The following is a 20,788-nucleotide window of genomic DNA, read 5'->3' as shown; positions in this document are numbered from 1 at the left end:
GTAGAGATTGTGTTCGTCTTGCTTTGCCATGTGTGAATATACATATTTATTTAGTGCATTTCCAAGTTGTTCATGGTGCTGTACATCGGTGTCTCTTCGTCCATTTAGTCCTCACTACAACCCTATGAAGTGGGTAGCCGTGTTGGTCTGAAGTAGCACAATAAAATCAGAGTCCAGTAGTACCTTTAAGACCGACAAAGTTTTAATCAAGGTGTGAGCTTTCGAGTGCAAGCACCTTTCGTCAGACTAAGGGTGCTTGCACTCGAAAGCTCACGCCTTGAATAAATCTTTGTTGGTCTTAAAGGTGCCACTGGACTCAGATTTTATTGAGTTTAAAGGATTTATTTATGGCAGGGGTAGTCAAACTGCGGCCCTCCAGATGTCCATGGAATATAATTCCCATGAGCCCCTGCCGGCATTCACTGGCAGGGGCTCATGAGAATTGTAGTCCATGGACATCTGGAGGGCCACAGTTTGACTACCCCTGATTTATGGAACGACATCTGTGATAATGCAGGGAGAGATAGGGACAGGTGTCTGCACTACATGGCTACTTGAGAAGAAGCAGGATATTGCCCTAAGAGTAGCAATCTAATGGCAGACAAGAAAGCACACTTAATAGGAGAGAAAGGTCCAGAACTCTCTGACCTCTCTAACAGCCCTCTTGCTGCCCTCTTCAGGGTCTTCTTCTCTTCTCATCTTTGTACAGTAGACATTGTCTATTCCAACAGAAACAGCCCCTGGAGTATTGGAGCGTACACCGTGAAGCCTCTAGACTGGCCAGGCTTGATAGTCAAAGTGGGATTTCTGCCTCCTCCGCGGAACAGGGCAGCCCTGCTGGCAGCTGATCATCTCTGAGTCTGCTCTGGGTTGGAGGACCCTCAGTCCAGCTCTGGATTCAGCAGCAGTCTGGCACGGGGCAGGAAGAATATCACATATCATTCTGCCCTTTTGAAAATGGTGTCACGGCTGCAAGGCTATCCCCCTAAGCAGCCATATGCCAAGCAATGTTCAGATTGATGCTCAGATAAAAATGGGTGTTCTTTTCTGCAGAAACCAAATACACTTTTGTTCTGTCCCGTTCTGAGCGGATAAAAGGCCCACAGTTTAAACCCAGATGTTCAAGAAGCGTTGTTTTTAACTCCGCTTTTCATTACCCAAAGGAATCTCAAAGCAGCTTATAATCGCCTTCCCTTCCTCTCCCCACAACAGAAACTCTGTGAGGCTGAGAGAGCTCTGAGAGGACTGCTCTGTGAGAACAGCTCTAATAGGCCCAAGGTCACCTAGCTGGCTGCATGTGGAGGAAACGAAAGCAAACCTGGCTCTCCAGACTAGATCCTGTTGCCCTTAATCACTACACCAAGTGGCCTGCTCTGCTTAGTAGTAATAGACTGTTTTAATTTGATAAGCTAATTTTAAAAACAGCCATCTCTCCTTACAGATACAATGTTAGCTGGTATTTTCTTGGCTGTACAGGCAGAAAGCGGCCCTCTGTGAGATGAATGGCTCAGAATCTGAGAGACGAAAAAAATTCAGCTTCTCAGTTACTGAGGGAAGGATTAAGGACTTCAAAATTGCTGCAGAGAATTTGGTTCTTCACTGAATCATAGAATCATAGAGTTGGAAGGGACCTCCTGGGTCATCTAGTCCAACCCCCTGCACTATGCAGGACACTCACATCCCTATTGCTCATCCACTGTAAGTTGCCACCCCCTTAAGCCTTCACAGAATCAGCCTCTCTGTCAGATGGCTTTCTAGCTTCTGATGTTTGCAGACGTCCCTCTTTAAAATCTGCTCCATTATCTTCTGTACAATGTATGCAGGGGAGGCAAGGCAGACCCTCCACAAGCCGGAGCTCCACAGATACACAAGCTTGAATCAGTCACTTTGGAGAAGTAAATGACCAGCAAACCGAGCCATTGGAATGGTGCGGAACTGGAGAGATGGAAACGCTGCTACGAGACTGTAAAACCTAGTGCTGGATCAGTAGGAGGTGCTGATGTAGTCCTTTTTAATCAGTTGAAACCAGGGGAAAACTTTGCAGCTGGAGATTGTCTTATCTGTTCAAAAAATGTGCTCCTGTCAAGTGCTTCTCTTTTTGTATTCTAGCTAGCCGTTTCAGGCACCTGCACCATAAAGATAAGAACTAGCCTTGTTCCGGTTTACAATTCAGCTGCCCTGTCTGAAGTCCCCCTCCCCTTTTGTGCTGATGTACAACAACAGTGTTTAATTATTAGCAGGATTTTACCAGTCCATGCAGACCCTGTTGCAGGGAGCTAATTCCAAGGAGGGCTTCACCAGAAACCAGAGGAAGACCCTTCCAGAAGCAGTGGCAATGTGCACATGTGTATCCCTGTGTCACCTTTCCATGAAGGAGGGGCCCTTAACATTGGCTTGGGCTAGACTTCTGAAGGTGGGCGCCATTTATACAGCAAGTGAAAAATCCATCATGCTCTGAGGGAAGGGGCTGTCTTTCCATCCATTAAGGCCCCAACCTTAAACCTCTGTGCAATCTACAGGTGCCCTCTGGGAAGACACTTTAGGGCATCTGTGTTTAGTTTTTAAGGTCAATCCTGATATAGAATACTCTGAAACTGAAAGCATCTGGAGCCTCAATCTTGTAGATATTTTTGAGATGGGAGCAGCTAGCTGATGGGGTGGGGGTGGGGTCTGAAGTACTGCTTGGCTCAGTTGCTTTACCAGGCATGACCTGGCAGAAATCAGGGGGAGGGGACCATAGAGGCATCACTGGGGATGGTACAGCATCAGTTCTTGGGAAAACCCAGAAGTAAAGTCTTGCCTCTCTAGGAATCTCTAGAAACTCTATGGCAAAACCATACAAACTATACACACTTGTTATCCAGATGACACTTGTAAGCAGCTTGGGGCAAAGCTTTCTCGTCTTTTCCATTACGTCAAGCATGGTGTACTGTGAAACAGAATTATAACCTGGATGGAGTGCAGCTGTCAGTGGCTCACTCCACCAGGAACCTGAGCATGATTCTCAATGCCTCCCTCTCAGTGGAGACTCAGGTCATGAAAGTAGCACAGCTGGCATTCCATCACCTTCACCAAGCCAAACTACTGGTGCCCTACCTGGCCCCAGAACACCTCACCACAGTGATCCACGCAACGGTGATCTGTAGACTGGACTTCTGCAACTTGCTCCATGCAGGCATGCCCTTAACCTCGATCTGGAAACTACATCTGGTCCAGAATGCAGCGGCCAGGGTCCTCACAGCAACACCATGGAGGTCCCACATTTGACCCATTCTTCAACTGTGCTGGCTTTCAGTCAAATTCTGGATCAGGCTTAAAGTTCTGGTAATCTGGGCCCGGTGTACCTGAGGGACCACCTCCCTGTCTACACCGCTCAAAGAATTTTATGCTCCACCATCTCCAACTGCCTGCTGATCCCTGGCCTCAAGGAAGCTTGCTCGACCTCAACCAGGGCCAGAGCTTTCTCCATCCTGGCCCACACCTGGTGGAAGGAGCTCCCAGAGGAGATCAGGGCCCTGACGGAACTCGAACAGTTCCGCAGGGCCTGCAAAAGGGAGCTCCTCCACCAGGCATTTGGTTGAGGTCGATCAGAGCCAGCACCTTCCACTGGGCTCTCAAACCTCCCTCTCATGAAAATCACTGCCACAATGTCCAACCATGGGGCTATCAGTATGCTGCAGTTCGAATTACTGTTCTCACCATTGCTCTACTGTTCGATCATATTATTCTATTGTTATTTACTGTACTGCTACCATTTATAGCTACTGATTTATCTGTACTGTTCCCCATTCCACTAAGTTTTATGTAAACCACCCTGAGTCTCAGGGGAGGGCGGTATATATATATATATAAATGAATAAATAAATAAAATATAAAATGAATAAATAAATAATTTAGCTGCAAGTTAAGAGACCTAGTTTGACGGCAGTCTGATCCTGGCCGCAGAGTAAGGCAGCAGTTCTTTTCAATTCTACAAGGCTGCCAGAATGGCAGGCAGAAAGTTTTGTGCTGGAAGTATAATGCTTCACACAGAGTGCAGGCTGCTCTTGGCAGACTTCCCCAGAGGACCCCGTCTTTAAGACAAATCTGATCAACGCACCACCTGCCATCAGCTAACAGCCTGTTCCTTAAGAAGCTCGTGTGGGATGTGCCTCTGATTGAATGTGGCGCTGAAGCACTGGGCAGCCAGCCATCTCCCCTCGCCCCCCCTTCCTTGGGGAAGGGCATTCGTTTTGGAGTTTATTAATAGACACTGCATTCTTCAAGTTTGTTCTAATTACTGGTTCGCTTTCAGAATCCTGAGTTAGGCCCTTAATCTAATGTAAGTCCACACCACCTCTGAAAATCAGGAGTTAGGGGAAATTGCCTCGTTCCCCCCTTGTGCTTTGAATTTAATTCCCTTTTTGAGTCATTTTCAGTCCTAAAACTGAAACTTTTGCTAGGACACTTTACTCCTTGCCCCCATTTTTCTTTTCTCTGTTTTGGAGGCCCATTTCTTTTTAAATGAATCTCTGGCTCTAAAATGTTTGCAGACGAAGATATTGGAAAGCATTTTTGACATTAGCAAAACCCTGTAAATGCTCTTATCTGATGAGTTTTGTTGCTGATCTTGTCTCTCTGCAGTTTTGCATGGAGCTAAATCAGCCAACTCTGCCAAACATTCGCAAATGGAGAGGCCCTCGAGGATGCTGGAAGGGAATTACTTCTGAGAAGCCCTCGGGACAGCCAAAAAAGGTAATCTAACCATCCTGACTCCTGGTGATATTTTGCTTTTGTTTTTTCCATCCCAAGGGCATGGTTTAATGTGTTTATGCTATAATTTTCTGCACTTTTTTCACAGTAGCCGTGGTTAAGGATTATATTTCTTTTCTGCTTTGAGCTGACGTCTCATAATTGACTTTCCCCTGGACTTTGTTATTGATTTTGGAAAGGGTTGCCTTTTTTTAAAAAAAAGATTGGAGTAACTTTTTGTCTCCAAAAAGTAAAGAGCTTTATTTAAACCACCGACACTCACTTTTATGTCTGCCCGCTAACCTCCAGGGATACCTTATGCAAGGAGAATTTTTATGCTGGAATCCATGGCCTTTTGGGTTGTTTGGCAGCTGGGGAAAGGGCAAGATAGGAAAGATCTACTTTTGCAAGTCATTTCTGCAGCCCAGGATCCCATCGATTACATACACATTGGAATGACATGACATCATGACATCTTCGCCATGGAGAATAATGGAGGCATGCGTTTGAACACCAGCTACTGGAAGTCAAACAGTGGCAAAAAGATGTTCTTTTTATTCTCTTTGGGCCCCTTATGGGTGCAAAAGGATGTCTTTGAGTAACTTTTACAGTGAATTCAAGTGGCCAGTCATAATTCCCTTCCACATCATTGAAGATTCCATTCCCTCTGGCATTGTCTTCTCATACCAAGACAGTAGGCAAGAGCTAAGCTAGGTCCATGGGTGGCTGTACCCCAACACCGTGGAGTAGAATCCCTCAACAGAGCCTCCACAACATTGCTAGTTTTTGGTATTCCAGAATTGCGGTTTGCTTAGTTGTGTAGGCGATTATCTTTTTGGATGGCACCTAGTCTTTCTTTATCAGCTTTTCCCTCTTGCTTCCCAGGGGGTGGAATATTCGGGCTTCTTGTGGGATGTGACTGCAGGCATAGAGTTGAAGGATGCCGCCATCTATGAGAACATGCACACCAATGGGAATGGGAGGCAGGCGTATCCACAACCATATCTTGCACACTTCAAGGTAAGGTGCCCAAGAGTATTCTATATCCCAAAGTTCTGTTGTGAAAACAGCACTGGTGCCCCCCCACCCCACCCCCTGGTGCCACAGTGCTTGCTGCTTTGGGCTGGAATGGCCGCTTTGAAGCGCCAACCCTAATCAGGGCTCTCTTAGCCTCACCTCCCTCACAGGGTGTCTGTTGTGGGGAGAGGAAAGGAAAGGGGATTGTAAGCCGCTTTGAGCCTCCTTCGGGGAGAGAAAAGCGGCATATAAGAACCAACTCTTCTTCTTCAGTAATATCAGGGCTCTCTCAGCCTCACCTCCCTCACAGGGTGTCTGTTGTGGGGAGAGGAAAGGAAAGGGGATTGTAAGCCGCTTTGAGCCTCCTTCGGGGAGAGAAAAGCGGCATATAAGAACCAACTCTTCTTCTTCAGTAATATCAGGGCTCTCTCAGCCTCACCTCCCTCACAGGGTGTCTGTTGTGGGGAGAGGAAAGGGAAGGGGATTGTAAGCCGCTTTGAGCCTCCTTCGGGGAGAGAAAAGCGGCATATAAGAACCAAGTCTTCTTCTTCTAATTCTCAATAAACGCTCTCTATATCATCCCATTAGGGGCAAAGATTAGGAGAGATTCTCAGAAGTTCTTATATGATTTGCGGTCAAAAATGATATGTCCTGAGGTCTCTATGCCTTCAGCACAAGAAGGGCATATGCATTCCTCATAGGATTTTTTTTTTAATTCCTGCCTTCACGTCGTACAGAATGAGCAGACTTTTAGGTTTCATACAACCAAACCTCAGCTCTCCCATGGCTGTTAATAAGAATTCTTTTTGAAATGTGTTAGGTAATTGTCACTGTCACAAGTGTTGTGTAGCTAGCCAGGTGCTAGACAGAGATGCCAAGAGGGAATTTTGACTAAGGATGTTCAGCTTCATATCATTCGGTGTCCTGTTTGGTTCACATCCCTATGCAGGTTGTTTACAAGATAAATATTAACAGTCTTGGCCCATTTCGACCTTGCATATATAGGAGAAATTCAGTTATAGCGACTCATTGTGACCTAAACTGGCGGCTTAAGTTTTGATCATTGCGGCTGGCTTTGCGGACGGTCCCTTGATGAGCCTGTGTGTTCATGTTTTCTTTCTCCCACCTGTCTAGGTGGGGATGAATGATCTAACGCTGGTTAACATTCATCTGGCCCCCTTGCCCTCGGCGGGAGACAATGCTGTGAAAAACCACGATAGCCACAAATTAGCAGCCTTTGCACAGACCCTACAGGAAACGCTGAAAGGTAAGGTGCCATTTTTCTCCAAAACACAACCTGTGCAGTTAGAACCAGTGGAAAAGAAACACGACACTAGCGTAGATTCAAATGCGTAGCCGTGTTGGTCTGAAGTAGCACAATAAAATCAGAGTCCAACAAAGATTTCTTCAAGGCGTGAGCTTTCGAGTGCAAGCACTCTTCCTCAGACTAAGAACTCCCCTCTGAAGACGCTATATTCCAGGTACCTTCAAGGTCTTAAAGGTGCTACTGGACTCTGATTTTATTAAAACACTAGCGTGTGGGCCTTGAGTCCACTTGGATTTAAAAACCTGTGTCAACCCTCGCCCATTCTGCACATCCCAGAATATATTCATTTCTTTATTGATTATTTACACTTGTAGGCCCCTCCTCTTGAGCCCGTCTTTTCGGGCCGGCATACAACATTACAGCATAAAACAGAGAAATACATTTAAAATACAATTAAAATGACTAAAAACCTAATAATAAATCTCCCGCCCTGAGTCTTGCTGTTAATGCCCTGTAAGTGGGAGCATATAGGAGGTGATCCAGTTCCGGCAGGGGAGGCCCTTATGCTGTGCAGATCTTCCGGGCGTATCGGCCTCAACCATGAGCCTGGCGGAAGAACTCCATCTTGCAGGCCCTGCAAAACTGTGCTAGCTCCGTCAGGGCCCTGATGTTCTCCAGGGGCACATTGCCCTACGTTGGGCCCATGCTGGGCTCCCCAAGTGAATTCATACTTTGGTATTAGATGGTTAATTGCCCAAGACAGCAGCTGGGAACTCTACAGGGAAGGGAAGTGTTTATGTGATCCCTCACACCATGACCCACCATGCAGAGGCTCTGGAGAAGCACGTAACAGTGAGGCTTGTTCTGAGAAATTCCGTGGTCTTCCAGAATGAGTGTTGTTTAAGGTGAAAGTGCAGTTGACTCAGCCTGCTTGCATGCGGCTGAACGGATCTTTTCTTATTGCTCTTATACTTGAGAGTGAGATTCAGGTAGATTCCTTACTCATAATTGGGTAATTGTTAACAGGCCTCTGTTGGGGAACTGAAACAATTAGCCTTTAAAAAAATAAACCAACTTTCTCTTTCTCTCACTGTTTTGCTGTTGAGTTGCAGTTCACTCATGGCAACCCGGTAGGGTTTGCAAGGCAAGGCAAGGCAAGAGATTTTCCTAAGTGGTTTGCCATTGTCTGCCTCCGTGCCACGTATTCTTTGGAGGTCTCCCATCCAAATACTGGCCAGGGCTGACCCTGATTGGCTTCTGAGAGCTGATGAAATTGGTCTAGCTTGGGTCATCCGGGTCAGCTAAAAAGGCTTGCACTGCAAAACATTGGATGATTTAGCTTGATTTTTCAAGGTCAGTGGCTTAAAACTAGTTTTGGAATCCAGCACCCCTCTCCAGACAGAGACAGAGAGAGAGAGAGACAGAGAGAGAGAGATTGCATGCAATCTGTTAAACGTGTCTGAGCAGCAAGGCTCTGGAACTGGTGTGCTGCTAACCACAACCACCATACCCTTCATGTGGAGAGAGAGCATTGTTCTAATCCAGACTCATACTTTTAAACTGGGTTAGTCAAACTGCGGCCCTCCAGATGTCCATGGAGTACAATTCCCATGAGCGAATGCTAGCAGGGGCTCATGGGAATTGTAGTCCATGGACATCTGGAGAGCTGCCGTTTGACTAAAAGATTAAAGCTACTGGAGTTGATGCCGGATCTGTTGGGTCAGAAATTTAGTTGGCTTCTCCCCCAACACTTCAGTGCGTCTATTTAAAGGGTTTCTCCATTAGGCAAGCATTGATTTCCTCTCCATGCAAATGGACTTGAAAATAGCCTTGTGCTGCTTCATTTGAGGCAAACCGTCGCGGAGGGCTGCGGAATGACCGCCAGGGTGTACACTCCGAAGTGAGTCTCACTGATTTGCATTCTTGGGGACATCCCAAGGGCAGTTCCCCTTCCGTGCTCACAAACAGAACAAACAGGAGAAGAAAAAAACTTCTCTCGCTGGGCAAGCAGCAGTGAACAAGCTCCAGGCAAGCAGGAGTGACAATCCCATGCCCTGTCCTTGCACTGCAGGAGACTGAGATATTGTTGGGCGCTTCGGCGTCCGAAGAGGCCGTCCGTACCCGAAGCAGCACTGCTGGCTGCTTTGGGCCAAATGGCCGCTTCGGACACCGAAGCGCCCAACCTTAGACTGCCACAGCCTTCCTGCTTGTCACATCAGCACAGGGGGGATCAATCCAGCCCCCCCTTCCCCGGTTCAATCCCAGCAGCCGGCTCAAGGTTGATTCAGCCTTCCATCCTTCCGAAGTTGTAAAATGAGTACCCAGCTTGCTGGGGGGTAAACGGTAATGACTGGGGAAGGGAAGGGCAAACCACCCCGTATTGAGTCTGCCATGAAAACGCTGGAGGGCGTCACCCCAAGGGTCAGACATGACCCAATACTTACACAGGGGATACCATTACCTTTAAGGGGTGGAGAGGGGGCCACCCACACTGAGTGTCACCACTTGAAAGTGGCAGGAAGCTCTGGACACCCCAGATTGGCTTCAGGCAGTGTTTGGTGTCGTGGTTAAGAGTGGCAGCCTTTAACCAGGAGAACTGGGTTTGATTCCCCATTCCTCCTCCACTTGCAGCCAGTTGGGTGACCTTGGGCCTGTCACAGTTCCTCTCAGAGCTCTCTCAGGCCCAACAGGGTGTCTGTTGAGGGCAAAGGAAGAGGAGATTGTAAGCCACTTTGAGAACATGATGCTTACTGGGTGACCTTGGGCCAATCATAGTTCTCTTAGAGCTCTCTCGGCCTCACCTGTCTCATAAGGTCTTTGTTATGAGGAGAGGAAGGAAAGGCAATTTGTAAACCACTTTGAGACTTTTTTGGGTAGTACAAAGCGGTGCACAAAACTGCAGCCCTCCTTATCTCATCTTTCAATGCTGTTTCCTCTTTAAATCAATGCAAATAAGGTTTCTCTTTGCTCTGGCTTTAATGGAAGCCCCTCAAACCATGCTTGGAAGGAGCAGGGGAGTAATGTGGAAGTTCCCAAATAAAGCAGGCACATGCTGCATGCCATGCGGGGAGAAACCCACTTGCAGAAAGAGCCCTGCATGCCGCAGTCCCTTTCAGTCTCTTGCTTTATTAGATCTGGGATCTCCGTTTTGGCTTGGAAATATTTTGCAAGCAGCCAGCTTGCTCACACCGGCATCCCGTCCAATGTCCACATAATTATGTGCTAGGCTGGGCACACACCACGGAGGTGTGGAATGTACCTGAGGGGGCTCCATTGACTGTCGAAACAGCATCTTCTCTGCTTTCATGAGGGACCAAACATAGACCACAGGGCTACCCCTCAAGAACCCTAGCCTTTCCTTCTGCATAAGGAGCCCCTGTTCTCCTGAGGCCTTGTTCCACCCGCCTGCGGTCCTGGAGAGGCGCTTTGAGAAAGTCCCAAGAGTCGAGAGGCTCTTCCCGTGTAGGCAGGGGGAGCTGCTACAGCATATCTTTTTTTAGATGTTTTCTTTACGAGGTACCCCTCTGCAACTTCCTATGGGAAGGAAATACTGCCATTAAGTGAGCAGACAGCTAAATTCTGTGCAGCGGCCATTAGGCTAAGTTATTTGTGGGAGCAAAGAAATGAAATAATCAACCGCAGTCACCTAGCCTATGTTCCATTTAAATATAGATCAGAAATGCTAGTTTTGTTTTAAAGTGTTCTTAGACTATATGCTATATATAAAACATCTTAATATAGTTTATCAATAATGTATGGCTCTGGCATTAAAATGCTTTCAGCCTGTATTGGTTGGTATTATTTTACAGTATACTCGGCATCATGCTGTAAAAACATCATCACAAGGCTGTGCTGATGCAACTTCACATGGTCCTCTGTTCAGGCTGCAACCCAGCTCCAAGCCTTTTAGACCAGGGCCCATTCCGCACACATAAGATAATGCACTTTCAGTGTGCTTTGGCAGCTGGATTCTCCTGTGTGGAACAGGAAAATCTACTTCAAAAGTGCATTGAAAGTGCATTATCTATTGTGTGCAGAATAGGCCCAGGATTCTTATCACCCTGCCAGGGAACTTGCGGGAGCTCCAAAGCGATGCTCTTCTTGTGTCCATGTATGGATTGGAGGCAAGACCAAGTGGGTACTTCAAAAAGGGAGATGCATTTTATATGACCAGGTCCCTTCTAGACTGACCATGCTGGTAACAGATTCAGAGGACTCTGTTTGAATCCAGCAGCACCTTTAAGACCAACAAAGTTTCAGTTAAGGTTTAAACTTTTGGGCGCATGCTGGTAATGCAATTGCCATTAAGGGACTGCCAGCTCCCAGGGGAGGTCTGGAGATCTCCTGATGTTCCTGCTGATCTCCAGACTACAGAGCAGAGTTCCACTGGATTAATTGGCTGCGTTGGAGACTGCAATCTACACCACTATACCTCACCAAGCCTGCTAACCCAAAATCCACTTCCAAAATCTCAAGGAATTTCCTAACCTAATTGCCATGCCAATAACGTGGCTGGGATGGAATTGAAATATGCCAACCGGATGCAAAGTGTTGGCTGACTCTGGGGATTTCCAAAAAGATTGCCTTGCTCTAGTCTTCATTGTGCTTCCTATGAAACTTGAAATCATTCAGGGTTTCTTGTCACTTCTCCCCATTAGTGGTAGGTTCACTTCTTTGCATCCCTGTCACCATTCTGCCTGGGAACAGTTCTTGGAACTGGGTGATTTGGAGGTGAGGATTCCTTTCAGAAAACACACATGTTGCACTGAGGAAACACTTCCTCACAGGGGTGGAAATATTTATATGTATATAATCTGCAAGGTATGAGCCTCTTGTGGTGCAGAGTGGTAAGGCAGCAGGCATGCAGTCTGAAAGCTCTGCCCATGAGGCTGGGAGTTCGATCCCAGCAGCCGACTCAGCCTTCCATCCTTCCAAGGTCGGTAAAATGTGTACCCAGCTTGCTGGGGGGTAAACGGTAATGACTGGGGAAGGCACTGGCAAACCACCCCGTATTGAGTCTGCCATGAAAACACTAGAGGGCGTCACCCCAAGGGTCAGACATGACTCAGTGCTTGCACAGGGGATACCTTTACCTTTAATGTGCAAGGTAGCCCACTCGAGGTGAGGAGTTGCATCTGGAGAGGGCAGAATTTTGGGCCAGGACAGGACCTCAAACATTATATAAATCCGTAGAGTCCATCTTCTGAAGTAGCCATTTTTTCCTGGGGAACTGATCTCTGTTGTCTGGGGGTCAGTTGTAATACTGGGGATCTTTGGGGAAGAGCACATGGAGGCTGGTATTTGTCAATTTCACAGTGTGTGCCCCATGTTTGCAGAAAGGGGCATTTGCTGCACAAAACAGGGTTCAAGTGTGTTTTCCTGCTAAGAAGTTGTGTACTGCTCGTCACATTTATGAGTCAAGAACACTCTTAAAGCAGTGTTGATTCAGTAGGGAATGTGAAATGGTAAGAGTCTATGACTGATTCTGGGCTCCCTCTGCTGGATGGCTGTTTGCATAGCTGTGATAACTTGAGCATCCACAGCAAGCATTAAAAAAAAGTTCTCCCACACCCAAAGAATAAATGTTAGCTTAAACAAGTAATGTCAGTAGGATCTTGGCAGCTGATTTTGTGCTTGTTAAATATTTCCAGCCATTTCTTAATTTAAGAGCGTTCTGGAATCTTAGCAAGCTATTAATTGATGTTTATCAGATTTTTGAGGCTCTGCTCTTTGTCATTATTGTGCATATCCTTTATGGTTATCTGGTAGCCGAGCCCAAGAATCTTTCGTTGCTCAGACGGTCGGCATCAAGAACAAATAAGGAAACTTGGCCTCCCCAAAAGAATGTGAGCGATGAATTATGCAGTGACAAAGATCAGCATAAATAATTAAGCTAAATATCCAGGCAGTACATAGTCAAAGGGTTCAGAGTTGAGTACGGGGACGAGAAAAGGAGCTTAGAGTTCTAAGCTAAGGAAAAAATCAGTGCAAATTTTGAATCAAAGAGATTTAACCCTGTGGAAAAGTAAGAGCTTTTGTAGGACTCTCGTCTGTTCCTCCTGAATATAAATGATATTTTTATGTTACCAGTTGGGGATATGAATGTAAAACAGGAGAGGGGGGAATCGCTAATTTAAAAAAATATATTAAAATTTCAAAAGAGCATTTATGAGAAAATGGTCTAGATGCTGAAAATACTGCCAGAATACGCTGTTAGTGAAGACTCCAGCCCTGATGGTGCTCTTCCACCAGGCATATGGTTGTGGCCAGAGCAACTCAATAAAAATCAATGCACCTGCCCCCCCCCCCCTCCGTATGCTGGCATAGACAGCCTAATGACATAGTAGTAAGAACAAACCCTAGAGGTGTTATGATGAGGCATCAGGATACTGTTTTATAGTGTTTATTGTCTTATTTGAATTGTATATTTATAGAGAATTTTAATACATTGTACACCACCCTGAGCCTATTTAGGAAGGGATGGTTTATGTTGTCCTTTGCAAAATTATTTGTGGGAAATCCCTATAATGATCAGCAACATCCCGGCGCTGACCCTTCTTCCTCCAAGCTGTTGTAATGTTTAAGAACATTCTGACACTGCAGCCACTCAATTGAATAGCCTGGGTGCTTTTGAAGTGATAAGTAAGAGGCAGTCAACTTTTCTGCCCTGACCAGTTCTTTTCTTAAAGCTGCTCAGCAATTTTTTTAAATGCTCATTATGAGCAGTATTCTGCCCTCCTCCATTTGTCTCATTCGTTGAGCGCCATGTCTTTTTCATTCCCTAGTCCCATTATCATACCTTCATGATGTTCTTTCATGAACACATGAAGCTAGCTGCCTGTTGAACTGCAGGATGGTGAATAGTGTAGGGATGTACTTGGTGCATTTTTGAAAAGAGACAAAATGCTGATTGCACACTTGTTCCTAAGTGAAGAAATCCAGCAGCATGCACTCTCCAGAGCAGGGGTAGTCAAACTGCGGCCCTCCAGATGTCCATGAACTACAATTCCCAGAAGCCCCTGCCAGCACTCTTAACAGCTGCACCACACAGGCTCTTCTGTATTATCCGGCAGAATTTATTTTGCCCTATCCGGGTCCTTACAGTCTAAAAACAGACCATGGGGAACAACCCAGAAGGCTGGGATGTATAAAAACAATGTTATACAGAGACCTTGAATAAGGGTTGTATTCTGAAGGAGGACATGAGGGTACTGAAGGAGGCATCGACATGTCCCATGGTCAAGGGAAGCCTTCTGTACAGAGAAGGATAGTGAAGCAGAGCAAGAAAAGTGGTGCTGAATTAAAGGGCTGAAGACGGTGAACAGGGAAGTCCCTGCTTCTCATTCAGACACTGAACTCTCTGTTTTTGCTTTGTTCCTCCCCCGCAGGAGAAAAAGACGTGATCATTTTAGGAGACTTCAGTCAAGCTCCGGACAGTAGCGACTGTGACCTGTTGAGGAAGGAGAAGTTCCACCACCTGGTCCCCGCCAACACGTTTACAAACATCAGCACAAAGAACCCTCAGGGGTCGAAGGCACTGGACAACATCTGGATCAGTCGTAGCTTGAAAAAGATATTCACTGGTGAGCCGGTTTCCGTAGTTTGCCATGGTGTAGTGAGAATTGCCAGCTATGGGGCATGTAACTATGTTTACTGCTGCACATCTTGTTAAGTGGACTTAGGGAAAGTTTGAAAATTGATTGCTAGTCTTTCCTCATAGACCAATTCCACACTTTAACTGTGTTGGGCGTCTACAAAAACCCTTCTGTAGGGGTGGCCACAATGTGGCTCTCCAGATGTCCATGGTCTACAATTACCATGAGCCACAGACCTCTAGAGAGCCACACCTTGGCTACCCCTGCATAGGGTTTTTAAGGTGGGAGATGTACAGTGATGACTTGCCATTGCTTTCCTCTGCAAAGCAACCCTGGTATTCCTTGGGGGATCTCACATTCAAACACCAACCAGGGCTAACTGCGTGGCTTCCAGGCTAGCCTGGACTACTCAGGTCAGGGAATGTTTTACTCAGCAATAGTTAATAGTTGCTGCAAAAAAATGTGGGAAGAAGAAGAAGAGTTGGTCCTCTTAAAAGAAGAGAAGATGTATGGCCAATTGCATATGTCTGCCACAGATCCCCTGGTGTTAGAAGATATGAGTCTTCTGCGGGTTTACTGCTTTTTTCAAGATTTTAATTCTACAAGAACTACACACCTAATTTTTAAGAGATCCTAGAAATATTCTGGCCATTCTGCTACATTTTGCGTGTTCACATATTTATTTGAATTTTATTATTTCTGTATCCTGCTCTTCTTTTGAAAGCATCAACAGCTTATCTCCTAGGCATTGATTAAGTTCATAACCATCAAATTTCAAAAGAGCTGCAGTATATCAGATCCTTTTGTGCCATTCCCTTGTGTACTAGAAAGAAGAGAGCAAAAGACTTCGTAGTGTCAATGGGTGTTGCCTTAAAAATAATTGCCCTTCCAAGAAAAATTTACCCATCTCTTTTTCCTGCACCTTTTCCATCCCTGCAGGCCACTGGGCAGTGGTGAGAGAAGGTCTTACTAACCCCTGGATCCCCGACAACTGGTCGTGGGGCGGAGTAGCATCAAGCCATTGCCCCGTGTTAGCTGAATTCTACATGGAAAGAGACTGGAACAGAAAGGATGCCATTCGAAATGGAAACGGGGTGACGGTGGAACGTAGTGACTCAAATACGAAACATGAAGGATGATGGCTGCTAAGTCAAATCTCTGTTCCTGTGCCTGGAAAGGATGGTTGGACGATCCCTTTGCTCAAGGCCCAACTGTGAACCAGAACTGCCTTTCTTCTCATTTAAAAAGAATCAGCTTCTGCTTTTAACATCTCCTTTTCCCGTCTCCCCTGCTCTGTGCCCCTCTGTGAATGTTTGGGGGCATCTTATTGCCATAGAGTGGTTTGTGATTTTTTTTTTAATGGAGACATGGCGGACACTCTTATGCTTGGATAACTGCAAATAAAATGCACTTTTTAATACCGTATGTTCACAATCTCTGTGATTTTCTTATAAAATGAAACAGTGGATTTCTCCCAACAGAGTAGCTTAGCAATACAGATTTGCATGACCCATTTTAAATTATATTGCACAATTTGTGCACGCTTGTGTTATACAGGTGGGCTTTTTAAAATTGATGGGAAGCCGGTCGAGTGAATGTGAATTCTGCAGATGTGGTCAGTAGTATCCCCGTATTGCATCCTCTGTAATAGTGGAAGTGCAGTCACTGCATGTGACCAGCTGAAGACCTGCCAAAGCATTTGCAAAGTAAGTAAGTTTCTAGGCCTGTTGAAAAGACAGCTTGTTGCTAATGCATTCTGTGAAAAAGCCTTGGAATATCTGAATAAAACATTACGCAGAAATAAGGGTATGGGTGCAGGGTTACAGTGCGCCCCAAACGTACCAAACGAATGCTGGCAGGGGCTCATGGGACTTGTAGTCCATGGACATCTGGAGGGCCGCAGTTTGACTACCCCTGCTTTAACCCAATGGAAGTGAAGAATTAAAACCTGCATCTTTGTTAGGATTGCAGCCACTTGCTGGCATTCGGATTGCTTCGTGATGGCTAAAATAACCCCCCTTTTAAAAAATTTGTTTTTATTATTATTGAACATTTTACACAACAACAAAAAGACACAAAACCTATGAAACACTACCACCAACACCCCCACAATAACCTCCCCCAATAAACAAAAAGATGGAGTATTTATCAGAAAGAAAAGAGTAAAATGTATTCTCAAGTGAAGATTTAATAGACGTATATATGTATTTCATTATTATATTATTTTATTTAAGGACATCGATTATAATTATGAATGACCAATGAAAGATGTAATTGTGAAATTTTTATTTCTAATAACATTTTTGTGCATGTGGTACTAGAAAACTAAAGAACCTGATTTGAAAATAACCCCCTTTTTTGATTTGTAGATAAAATCTTCAAAGAATCATAGAGTTGGAAGGGGCCATACAGGCCATCTAGTCCAACCCCCTGCTCTACACAGGATCAGCCCAAAGCATCCTAAAGCAGCCAAGAAAAGTGTGTATCCAACCTTTGCTTGAAGACTGCCAGTGAGGGGGAGCTCACCACCTCCTTAGGCAGCCTATTCCACTGCTGAACTACTCTGACTGTGAAAATTTTTTTCCTGATATCTAGCCTATATCGTTGTACTTGAAGTTTAAACCCATTACTGCGTGTCCTCTCCTCTGCAGCCAATGGAAACAGCATCCTGCCCTCCTCCAAATGACAACTTTTCAAATACTTATGCAACAATCCCCAGTGCAGTGCTTGTGATGCCCATGGTGTTTCCTGGTACTCACTTCCATGTGGAGTTTTTGAGGATGAAACCCAGAGGGGGGATGACACACCAGAATTTCACATTTCTGACTGCTGTCTGATTGACACGTGAAGCTCTTTGCTCATCCTGCTCTCAGTCCTTAAGAGGGCTGTCCATATGACTTCCCTGGAGCATCTTAAGCATAAAAGAAACTCCCCCAAATGGTTGGGCTCACTACAGAAACTTAACAATTACTTCTGTGGTGCAGATGAGGTCAAAATAGCTTAATCAAGCTTCTCCCGTGAACCCCAGGAGTGGTGGAACACTCCGTCAAGTCACAGGTGACTCAGGGTGATCCTGTAGGGTTCGCCATTACCTGCCTCTATGTTGTGAGCCTGGATTTCCTTGGAGGCCTCCCGTCCGCATACTAGGCAGGGTCCACCCTGCTTCTCTTCTGAGAGATGACGAGATCAGGCTAGTCTGGGCTATCCAGTTCACCCAGTATTTACTAAGATCTCTTCAGGAAATGTTTCTTCCCCATCGTGGTTCCAGTTCTCAGGACATCCTCCTCTAAGATGGTCCCCAAGTAATTCCTGAAATGTAAAGAAAACAGGTAAATATCCTTCTTCTAAAATGATAATTGAAGCTAGGTTTTTAGTGTGTATTTATTGTATTTTGATTCTGCTTTCATTGGGCGTCGCCTAGAAATGTAACTTTTAAAAGAGAAGTATTTTATTTTTATTTTGAGGTTTATATCCTACCCCTCTTTTGCAATATGGGGCTCGGGGTGGCTCAGGTTCATTATGAAAACAGTTAAAACCGTTACATTCTTTTGGACCTAGAAAATATTCAAAACCAATTGCAACTAAAAACAAAAGGATTAAAATTAGACCTGCCGGAACCATTTCATCTTTCATGCCTTGTGGAACTGTGACAGGCCACCTGCTCCTTCTGATAAATGTGTGTACTTCAAGTGTTCATTTTTAGCAAAATGTGACAAGTTAGCACCATGCCACCATTAAAACTGTAATCTGCCAACTGGGCCAGGTAAATGCATGACAGCCTCTTGTGTTCAGAACCGTGTTACTAAAAGTCTCCTTATAAATCCATTTGTGGATGTAATCAGATTTCCCGTTTTGCTAAAGTAGTAGACTTTTTGGAAATGTACATAAGCTGATCCTTTGAAATCAGTACTGCAAATACAGTTTAGAGTAGCCATCTCATAGCTATTCTAAGAAAAAACCTGACACAAATATTGGAGTGTAAATTCACAGGCAGATTGTACAATTCAAATGTTTAAGAGGGTATGGGTTAATCTTATAAAGCCAGATTGTGAATAACTGTGATGCTGGTTTAATATTTAAGGTGTGCTCCCCAATATTGGTCGTGTCTTGTTCGTAGACCATTTTCCTTAAGGAATATTTTCATGCAAAAGAACTTTTCCTTTTGTGAGTTGGGTTGTGAACTCTTGTCCCAGTAGATGCTTCTAATGTTTCCAGGCTTAAGAATTGTAAGAGATAAACAATTGTTAGATCACTGATCTATGTCTGGTTTAAGCCTTTCATGTTTAGCCTTCCTTTGGCAGAAAGTATGTTATCTAGCTGATAACATCACAATGTGTGTGTGTGTGAAGTGCCATCATGTTACTTCCGACCTGGGGGTGAATCAGTGACCTCCAGAATGTCTTGCAGACTGAGGGCCTGTGCTTCCTTCATTGAGTCAATCCATCTCATGTTGGATCGTCTTCTTTTCCTGCTGCCTCCAAACTTTCCTAGCACTATTTTCTTTTCCAGTGACTCTTTTCTTCAAATACTGTTACCAAAGTACAATTTTTAAAATGTGTGTAGCCTCCTTCAAAAAGGATATTGGGGCAAGACTAAAATGGCTTAAATCCAGGTAATTAGCTATGCTTACACAAGGGTTAAGGACATAGCTTAATTTTATTACAAAGCCAATAGTCTTTTGACAACAAGAAGAAAGGCCTATGGGAGACTCCAGAAGAAGGAAAAGAACCACGTGCCCCCAGATCCCCAATTCCAAATTTCCTTCCTGTTCTTACCTCAGTCCAGTTCTTAGTCCCACTCTTTTCATTTTTCGTCTATGCCAGCTCTCCTTCCCTTCCTGGTAGCACCCATGGTCTCTCCTTTATTTCCATTAGGTGTACACAGGCACACACAAACAGCATTTTTGCTATCATTTTGTCATACCATTTTTTTTCTTCAATGTGCCAATGTTCCTGTAACTGATTTGAAGGGGATTACTGCCTAATTCTCCATTACTTTTCTCAAACTTTTTTTCCCCCTGGGTTTGCTGACACCTGCCTTGTAGTCCTATGAGGCCCCATTGTGCAGAAGTTTTGATCTGCACCAGGTAAAGGAGGTATACAGAGCTGTTATATCAACAGCCAGCATGGTATAGTGTTTAAGAGCAGTGGCTGCTAATCTGTTGTGCCAGGTTTGATCCCCCGCTCCTCCACATGCAGCCAGCTGGGTGACCTTGGACCAGTCACAGTTCTCTTAGAACCGTTCTCACCAATCAGTCCTGTCAGAGCTCTCTCAGCCCCACATCGCAGAGGGTGTCTGGAGAGGAAGGGAAGGCGATTGTAAGCTGCTTTGAGACTTCCTGGGGCAGTGAAAAGTGGGATATAAAAAACAACTTTTCTTCTAAACTAGCTGACTTCATCTCCTTTCTGCTATCAGAGTTCATGCTTTCCGTAGTATGATCTGTTCACTCAGTGGTATAGTTCTTTTTATTTGCTGTTCTCCAGGTTAATTGGTAGAAATTCTGTCATCTTCTGATGCATTCTCAAATGTTAAAAGTTGACTCGTGGTCTGAAGTTGTAGCTACCAGTCACCAACTGCTGATAAATTTGGTATGCACCACCTGTTTAACACTAACTGTGTGTTAATTCATTAACAGGATTATAGGACACAGGATGTGAAAAGCAGGGAGTGTATAGGGCCACAAAATTATGCAGCTGCTAATCTCTGAATTAAAGAGTGGTTTAGAAACCTAAAACAGAGCTCTGGAAAACTCATTTTGGCAACCCAAATCGACCGGTTTAGTTATATTTCAGGACCTACCTTGTAATTTGTTGTATTATTTTCATGCGAATCCTGGTTCATATTGTTTTTGTACTGATCAGGACACCAGTAAGAGTTTTTTGTGCTGTTGGAAAACTCAGAACTTGTTTCCATTAGAGATAGCAAAAACTCAAGTAAAAAAAAAATAACACGTCTGCCTTACAATGTAGAGATTATAGCAGAAGCAAGGTGTTTGGAAGTGGGCAAGATCCAACAAAGACTCAAAGTCCTGATTTTGGATATTCAAGACTAAACTGCTGGGTAAGGAAAGTATATTTTGAGCATCTATTGTGTTTCTTTTATCCTCTTACAATATCCTGGAACTATCCTCTTACAATATCCTGACAGATGGAAGAAGCAAAGGAGTTTGTGTGGTGGG

General features: G+C 44.9%; 1 protein-coding gene across 1 annotated transcript in view; it reads left to right on the top strand.

Annotated features, from left to right (window-relative positions):
• The window catches only part of EEPD1 (endonuclease/exonuclease/phosphatase family domain containing 1), a 56,955-nt gene extending 40,920 nt beyond the window's left edge, over positions 1–16,035 (top strand). Inside the window, exons 3-7 of the mRNA XM_077303294.1 lie at positions 4,624–4,734; positions 5,617–5,751; positions 6,883–7,015; positions 14,404–14,598; positions 15,550–16,035. Of these exons, the coding sequence (XP_077159409.1) occupies positions 4,624–4,734; positions 5,617–5,751; positions 6,883–7,015; positions 14,404–14,598; positions 15,550–15,749 (774 nt within the window). The 3' untranslated portion in view covers positions 15,750–16,035. The remainder of the gene's footprint in view (positions 1–4,623; positions 4,735–5,616; positions 5,752–6,882; positions 7,016–14,403; positions 14,599–15,549) is intronic.
• The last annotated feature ends 4,753 nt before the right edge of the window (positions 16,036–20,788 follow it).

The sequence above is a fragment of the Paroedura picta genome, chromosome 11 (genome assembly GCF_049243985.1).
Source record: "Paroedura picta isolate Pp20150507F chromosome 11, Ppicta_v3.0, whole genome shotgun sequence".
Classification (NCBI taxonomy): domain Eukaryota; kingdom Metazoa; phylum Chordata; class Lepidosauria; order Squamata; family Gekkonidae; genus Paroedura; species Paroedura picta.
The sequence above is the reverse complement of the archived record's forward strand: the minus strand, read 5'-3'. Positions and strand labels throughout refer to the sequence as shown.